Raw genomic sequence first — 8098 nt, 5'->3', positions numbered from 1 at the left:
CTGCAGCGGAGTTTAGGTCCAGACACTGCTAGTGACGTCAGACTGAACAACCGGATAGAAGACGACAACATTTAGGTGGGTGCTAAGTAACGTGATTGCATAAAACCAAAACATATAAAACAATCCAAAGTTTCAGCACTGCTGGACTTTCTCACTTTTAAGTGAGACTCAGTTATGTTGGGGAACGAGAACTAAATCGTTGACTTCACATGGTTTGCGTTGACTTTCACAGAAAAAAATGAGTCTTCATCACCACAGAAAGCTGCTTTAGAGCCGAGCCACTCATATTTCTGATAGAATAAAACTGTGACTTTCACTAACAAAGCAGGCTGTCAGAGGGAGGGGGACAATAGCTGCCTAGTACAAGACGCATACAGCGCATGCCACAGGCAGTTACGTTTTCCGGCAACGCAGAGCAGGTTTCAGCTTTTAACACACATATTTTAGAAATCCCCATAAATTCCTAACAGAAAAGTTAGCCTGTATAGTGAAATTCTATCAACTTTCCTGCAGCTGAAGTAGTGTACACTCGAAACCACCCAAACAGAACAGTTATCAGAATACTTTAATAATTCTTAAGGAAATTATGTTGGTTACAAGAAGAATAAAAGAATAAAAACAATAAGAATAAACCAAAATACCTATTAAGCTGGAAGACAATCAGAGTGAGTATATTTCAGGAGGTTTTGAGATTCAGGCTACGTCCACACTAGCCCGGATAGAATTGAAAATGGCGTTTTCATCTGAAAACACTCCGCGTCCACACTAGCGTTTTCAGTCATTTTCACAGAGTTGCGTGCCTACATTGAAATGGCTGAAAACGCTTACGTTCCAGTACTGCAGATGCGTGAAGCGCAACAAGATTCGACCTGCCTCATTTCTGTCTGCTACTTATTTACTTTCCGGCTCTTTGAAACGTTGCGGCAAAATGTTGAGGAAAAGCACCGAGTTTTTTAAATGGACTAACAATGAGGTGGAGTTGTTGCTGCGGGTAACACAAAAGCATAAAGTTGCAACTGCGAGTGAGAGTTAAAAGATTTGAAGAAAAGTTATCTGGAGCATGTACAGACTGATATTAATCTTTAATAGGGCTTGAGAGCAAACAAAACAACAATGCCCTACACTATCTTAGTTTAATTGGTCACATGACTGCATCACATGACTAACATGCTCATCATTTTAGAAAGTCTCCATTTTGGCTGTCCACACTGCGACGCGAAAGCACCGTTTTCAAATGTATGTGTTTTTGAGAGTGTTTCCAAAACGCTGCGTTTTCCATGAGCCCAAACGCTGTCTCAGTGTGGACAGGAGGCCAAAACGGAGAGAAAACTAAATGCATTAGTGTGGACGTATCCTGAGACAGGATTTCAAAGTGGAGAGAGAGAGAGAGCAAAGCTTTCCACTTCCAGGGGTTTGTTTTTGTGATACTATCCCCACTGAGGAAATGTGGCCCTTAGTGACATTTTAAGCCTTTTGGCAGTGATCTTTTGTGTGTGAGTGCATGTTTTTAAGTGTTTTTCAACTGGACATGACAAGTAAGGGTTAGATTTGATTGAGAATAAGACTATGACATTGCACACATAACTAGGCCCTTAGAGATACTCTGCTTTATCATGAGAGACACTCAGGAAGGCACCATAATTTGCTAAATAACCATCAAGCTGTGTTAAAGGAGACTTCAAACTAGTGGCTGAGACCACAAACCCATTAGGAACATGTGGTCATAAGTTGTGTGAGCAGTAAGATCATTTTCTCACAGACTTCTGCACAATCACACATCTTTTTATAAATCAGCCAACAGATTCACCACCTGCTTCCTGTAAGGGGTTTATAAAAATAAACTTTTACTTTACTTACTTTAGGTTTAAAAATTTCTGCATCGTCTTCCCTCTTTTGATGCTCAGAGCATGTCCACATTTGATACATAGTCCATGTAGTTTACTCAGTGTGCCACTTCTGGCTCAGACCTACTCGGCTACTTACACTCATATATGCTGTTTAAACAAACACACACACAGTCATACTCTTCCGTCTTACCTTTTCAGCTCAGTAATGAGCAGCACGGTACATGGGATTCCCAGAGTCATCAGTGACAGCGAGTTGACAACAGGTTTCACAAAGGCCAGCCCCGTGGTGATCCCTGATAAGATGCCGATGACCACTTTGAATCTCGACCTAGATGGATTAATGAACAAAACAGACAGATATTGCTGCAATACTCCATGAACATGATTGTAAGATACAGAGGGAGTGTTTGGATGACTCAGATGTGCTCCAGAAATTATTATGACCCACTTAAGGTGCACATAACAAACACGCTCAGCTCTAATCAAAAGGCTGGGCAAAACAAGTAGCAGCCTGAAGTGAGAGCAAGCAGCTGTGACAGCTTGGTGACAATGCAAGGAGAAGTAAAGACATGTGATGCAGCTTTTACTGGTGTCAGCTATCTTAGAAAGGACTATTATTAAACAGGAGTGTCACAGCAGCTGAGATATCATGTGACAACAGTGAGCTAAATGTACTAAATGCATATGCTACATATTTGACCATGTGGAGAAAAAAAATGTTTGCCCTGCCTTGCACGGGACAAACCTACACTGTATCTGCTTTAGTGTTTATTCTTAATTATTGCCACTACCATCAGATGCCACCAGCTGTGAGTAATTCCAGTCAGAGCTAAACACTTTTAGCTGCTTGAATGATAATTAAGAGTTAAGAGCATGAAGGATAGGCCTCAGGCCTGATTACTGGTAGAGCTTCTGAATTAAGAAATCACTTAAACAGAACCTGTCTGACAAAATGAAGTACTGGTAGGCTAAACAAGCTCAAAAGCAGCAGGACAATAATCTAAAACACACCAGCAAGTTCACCTCTGCATGTCTCAAACAACCCCAAAATGAAGGTTTTGGAGTGGCCTAGACAAGGGCTGCACCTTAAATCTGATTGAGTTGCTTTGACATGACCTTAAACCATGCTCGAAAATCCTCCAGTGTGACTGAATTAAAACAATTCTGCAAAGACGAGAGGGCCAAAATTCCTCCAAAGTGATGTAAAAGACTGTAACTTTGTTTGATGATGGGAAACATTTTATTGTGCCAAATATTGCAGAAAAAGAAAACCCAATTAGGAAAGGAGTAAATAGTTTTTCACAGGACTACATATCTACACATGCACATAGTTTAAGCTCTTTTTTTACAATAATAATAATAATAAATAATAATAATAGTTGTTGTTATCAACATACCGATCCCTCCTGAATATCCTGGGTAAATACCTCTTTGGAAACCACATGGCTATGGCACACATGAGCACCCATAATATGGCTAGCTCGTCCAGCATTTGGCCAAGAAAGCTGAGGGTGGCATGAAAATAAGTCGATCCAATACCTTGGAGAAAGGAAGAGACACAGAAGGACAGTGATAGATGTTTAAGTTTTGTATTCAAAGGGCAGGATAAATGAGACAGTCTGTGTTTTGTTACGTGCTCCCTCTCTCTTTTATAACATCATAACATAACTGAGAATAGCAAACGTAGAGTTAAAATATTCCCCCTCTAAAACGACGTGTTCAAAACAATAACCGAAAAACGGAGCACAGTTGGAACGCCACAATCATCACACATCAAACAGGACCGGCTGTTATCTACGATGGGAACTTTGAAAGCCGTTTTCAAGCTGCTAAACATGTGGGTTTCAAGTTATTGTGCAAATGTTTGCCAAATGTTTTATGAGGAAAGGCAGTCATTGTGTAACAGTGAATGTAAAGGCCTCTTTTGTTGGCCTTTAATTTGCAAAGTTATTTAGAAATGAAGCCTTGAAATGCTGCAGAGACATGCAGCAGTCACTTTCCCCTCCTTGTTTATCACGGTAGAACAGACTTTTTATTATCAGGTGCAACATTTCAGCAGACTTCTTATCAAATGTTGCTCCCACTCAGTTGTTACTAATTGTGAAAACCTGCCATGGTTCTCAACCTAGGCATGAGAATGAGCCATTCAACAAAAGACTTAAAGAAGCATTCATGTAAATGAATCAGCAGCTACTTCATAATCAGTCAAGCAAAGAAAAAAATGGCTAACTGAGGAGTGTTAGTTGGATATAACAGATATTTGCATAAAGATGAAATGGTTAAAAAAAGCAAAAATAGCTTTTTTTTAAGACTGGTCCTTTTTTCCATTAAAACTAAAAGTAGAATCCAGGTTCTTTGTGACTTGACAGGATATGAATATGTTGCCTTCAGCTCAGTGAGGGGTAGGGCTGTGCGATATGACCAAAATCTCATATCCCGATATAAGAATTCTATCGTCCGATAACGATATAAATCACAAAAATGTAACATTTTCTGTCAATTCTGTGAATCTCGGGCAGCTCGTCTTGCGGGAAGTGTTTTCAGCTGTGCGTCATGTAGCTGGAGTCGAGTGTTTTAACCTAAGTATGAAACTATACATTTTTAGACACAAGTTGTAACGGCCGCCGTTTTCTTTGTGAGTATTTATTACACGGCGTGCTGCGGGGAAAAGCCTGTTCTAACGTTTGAGTCTAAGGTCTATTTATTAGCACCTGACGGCTCTTTTTTAATACTCATCTGTAAATAATCTGCTCTTTCACGTGATTCAGTTTATTTTGAAAAGTCTCAACAGGATCTTGAGCTTTATTGTGAAAGGTTTATGTGGAACATAAACAAGCGGACACACGATGGTGTTACCGTCCTTGTTGCTAACCACAAAGCATAAAAACAGGCGCTTGTCCGTCAGTAGTGTGGTTATATAAAATATAAGAGAAAGAGAGAACTTTAAGAAATTAATATAGCCACTACAGTGACCATCAGAACAATGAAAAAATATTGCCGTAAACAGTTTATTTTGCGACACCACGAAACAAACGATAGCGTAAAATGAATCGAACAGCCCTAGTGAGGAGTGTAATTTCTTAATTCAAAGCATTAATTTACACGTTCTTATTTTTGATCTGCTGACAGGTCAAAATATGGATGCAAAGTAGCCAAACTATATTTGCACACACTGCTGAGGCTAAGGTGAAATAAAAAGGAGCTGGATGTTGTTTTTGAACTAGAAACTATAGGCTTGCTTTTCTATTCGAGTCAAAGTTCATCATAACTGCTGAAACAGAGGAAATGGCATGAAACCATGTGACCCGTTGCTGGCACTGGCTTTGTTTTAAAAAGCCTCCAGAATCAAAGAAAAGAAAATGGATGCAGTCCAAGATACACAGATAAGGATTTATGGTATGGCAACATGTATGGACCAAGAATGTTCAACTGTCTGAGAGGCTCCAACAAAGCCAGGAGACTGCGTTTATTTCCCTTTACATTGGACCACACATGGGCCACAGAGGAAAACACCCAGCTCAAGTTCTTTAAATCTGACAGTTATGCAAATCTTTTTCAACTACTTTTTTTTTCCGGACACCCACCAAGGTCACCTCCTTGGAACAGAGGTGGGGTTGCTCTCAGGTTATCTTTGCTGACAGGGCAATTCAAGCGTTTGCAAAACGGCATCGATGGGGAAAGGCTCTCTATTGAACTGTATAGATGAAGAAGCACCATTAAAGGCCTAAATATTGAATGGGACATAATGAATTCAAAATCAATCTAAAGATGGTGATAGAGGCCACAGCTGAGAAACTGTGCACCCCAACAGTGCCACTGCAGTACAAGTGTATACAGATCACTCCTTTGGTCTAAAACCTGGAAACTAGTTCAAATTAAATGTCCATCGTAACTGCCTAGAGACCAAGTCGACATACTTTAACCTTCTGGTTTGTACTGGTTAACAGTGCAAACCCCTCAGATACTTTGCTTACTCTCATAAAAAATAAAGGAAAAAAAAAATTTTTTTTTGCTGTGAATAAAGTCCTACAGGAATACACAATTCTTTTTGAAATTGGTTTGTGTAAGGACTATTTACTCAGTCCCTTTACTTACACATTCATTTGACCCGTTTTGACAGCAGTAAAAATACCTCAAATGGCCTTATTTACCTTCAAATTTGATAACTTTTGGCATCTGCACAATGATAGTAACGATGATCAACTCAGTTCAAATATATTTAGATGAATATGGCTGTTACGTTTTTGTGTCTTGGGTAAAACTTGACATGAGTGTGAGATATTGGATATTTTTTTCCATAAACAAATGTTGTAAAACCTAAACAAAAATTAATAAACAAAAATAACAAAACACTGTCTACTCTCTAATACACAAAGTAAGGATTAGGCATACATTTATAAATGCCAAATACTATATGTATACTATGAAGAAGGTGAATATGAAGAGTATGTTAGGGTTAACAACTTAGCACTTAATCTAATGCAATCTGATGTAGCAGCCCAGCTATAAAGGCCTCCTTTATGAATCCTATAATGATCCTTTTCTTTTTACAGTCATAGCAGTGTTAGTGGCACTTATGTACTCAACTGAAATATGCTGATGTGCTTTTCTAGTGAGTCTCCTTATGTATGCAAAAAGTGCAGTGCACTACCTCTATCAACAAACCCACATATAAAGCCAAAAAATGGCAACGATCAAACAAGGAGCCCTGCAACAGATGGTCAGGCCCCCACGCAGATCCTTGATCTCAACATCTCAGAGTTTGAGATTAAGGAAGAGACAGACTAAACAACAGAAAACTGGCAAATCTTCCCAAGATGCCTGACAACTGGTGATCTGTATGACATCCACTATTTTATTTATTTATTTGAAGCCTCCCTATCTGACGCTTGCTTTATGTACCACGTGTATAGATGAGAAATGAAAAATAAATAAATAAAAATGAAGGATTAAGAGAGGTCAGCAGCCAACTTACCGACCACAACTAGCAGTATCCATATGAGGTAAATCCCACTGTTGAAATGTTTTGCATATTGGCGGAACAGGCACATTAGTATCGGCGGCAAAACAAAAAACAAAATGTTGCTGATCTGAAATGATAAACAACAGAAAAGTCTTTGTCACTGATCCCGCAGCAAAGAGCCAGCAGTGCCCGTCAAAAGTTGATCAGTGTGCGGGCCTCGGTGGCTGTGCAGAAACTGGCATGCAAAACCTGTAAACTGCTACTAACATTACATATCATGATGCTGAAGCTGAAAAGCAGCCAGACTGCTCAGCTAAGCAGTCGTTAACCTGGGAAGTAAATGGTAAATGACCTGTATTTGTATAGCGCAAAGAAGCCATTAAACTACAAAAGAAAGAAAGGAAAGGGGAGTAAAACAAAACAAGCAGTGCAACGGAGACAACAGCAAGAAGAGGAAATGCAGAAAGGCTTTGACTGTAAACAAAACTGTAATGTGCAAAATAGCGAGAAAAACAACAACAACAAGCCCCATTCTCAGAACCGACCGTGTTGTAAAACTCAGCGATGCTGGGGTAAATAAGGTAATTGCCTTCACACCAGTCCACCTCGGAGCTACCAGCCTGCAACTGGTCCCAAAACATCACATTAACGTTACTCATGTCTGAACTAGTTCTGTCGGATGGACAGCGCCGAGCAGACAGCACATAAAACAACCGAGGGGGGGAAAGTCGCTATCCGTCGGCTCGCTGGCTGCACGCTAGATCCTAACGTCCGAGTCGTGGCACGTATCGGCCACTCGAGCCTGTGACACACTGGGGAAATCGTTATGGAGCTGCATTTTGAGAACGTCCTTCTTCCACAAAGCCTCCTGCTCGTCGTGACGCTCTGCTTCGTCCACTGACAGCTGCTCAGTCCGCGACTCAAAGAGTGCTCAGGCTGCAAGAGAAGTCACTCCTGCCTGCTTCCTTCTTCGGTCAAACGTAGGTCAGGAAGGAAGAGTTTACTTATTTTTGTCACGGTAATTAAAAAAAAAAAAGAGTAGTGGGGGGGGGGAGATACTTAAAGTTTGTATGTTCAAGTCAGCAGTAGTCAAAGAATACTTTTTTCTTTCTTTCTTTCTTTCTTTCTTTCTTTCTTTTGTTTTTGCTGTCTCTAAAACAGAATTACAGTTAAGATCTCCAAATTTCGATTTTCTCGAGAATACTGAATGACAATAATACATTTCTACCCTTTTCCCTTCCATAAACAAATCGAGCTTTCCTTTTTTTCCTATTTTTTTTAATTTTGA

General features: G+C 39.9%; 1 protein-coding gene across 1 annotated transcript in view; it reads right to left on the bottom strand.

Annotated features, from left to right (window-relative positions):
* acer2 (alkaline ceramidase 2) overlaps positions 1-7784 on the bottom strand; it is an 18620-nt gene extending 10836 nt beyond the window's left edge. The window contains exons 1-4 of the mRNA XM_005726772.2: positions 7356-7784; positions 6823-6937; positions 3245-3386; positions 2038-2175 (exon numbers count right to left, since the gene is read on the bottom strand). Of these exons, the coding sequence (XP_005726829.1) occupies positions 2038-2175; positions 3245-3386; positions 6823-6937; positions 7356-7469 (509 nt within the window). The 5' untranslated portion in view covers positions 7470-7784. The remainder of the gene's footprint in view (positions 1-2037; positions 2176-3244; positions 3387-6822; positions 6938-7355) is intronic.
* Between the last annotated feature and the right edge of the window lie 314 nt (positions 7785-8098).

The sequence above is a fragment of the Pundamilia nyererei genome, unplaced genomic scaffold (genome assembly GCF_000239375.1).
Source record: "Pundamilia nyererei isolate P.nyererei 1_Seehausen unplaced genomic scaffold, PunNye1.0 scaffold00022, whole genome shotgun sequence".
In the NCBI taxonomy this organism is placed as follows: domain Eukaryota; kingdom Metazoa; phylum Chordata; class Actinopteri; order Cichliformes; family Cichlidae; genus Pundamilia; species Pundamilia nyererei.
The sequence above is the reverse complement of the archived record's forward strand: the minus strand, read 5'-3'. Positions and strand labels throughout refer to the sequence as shown.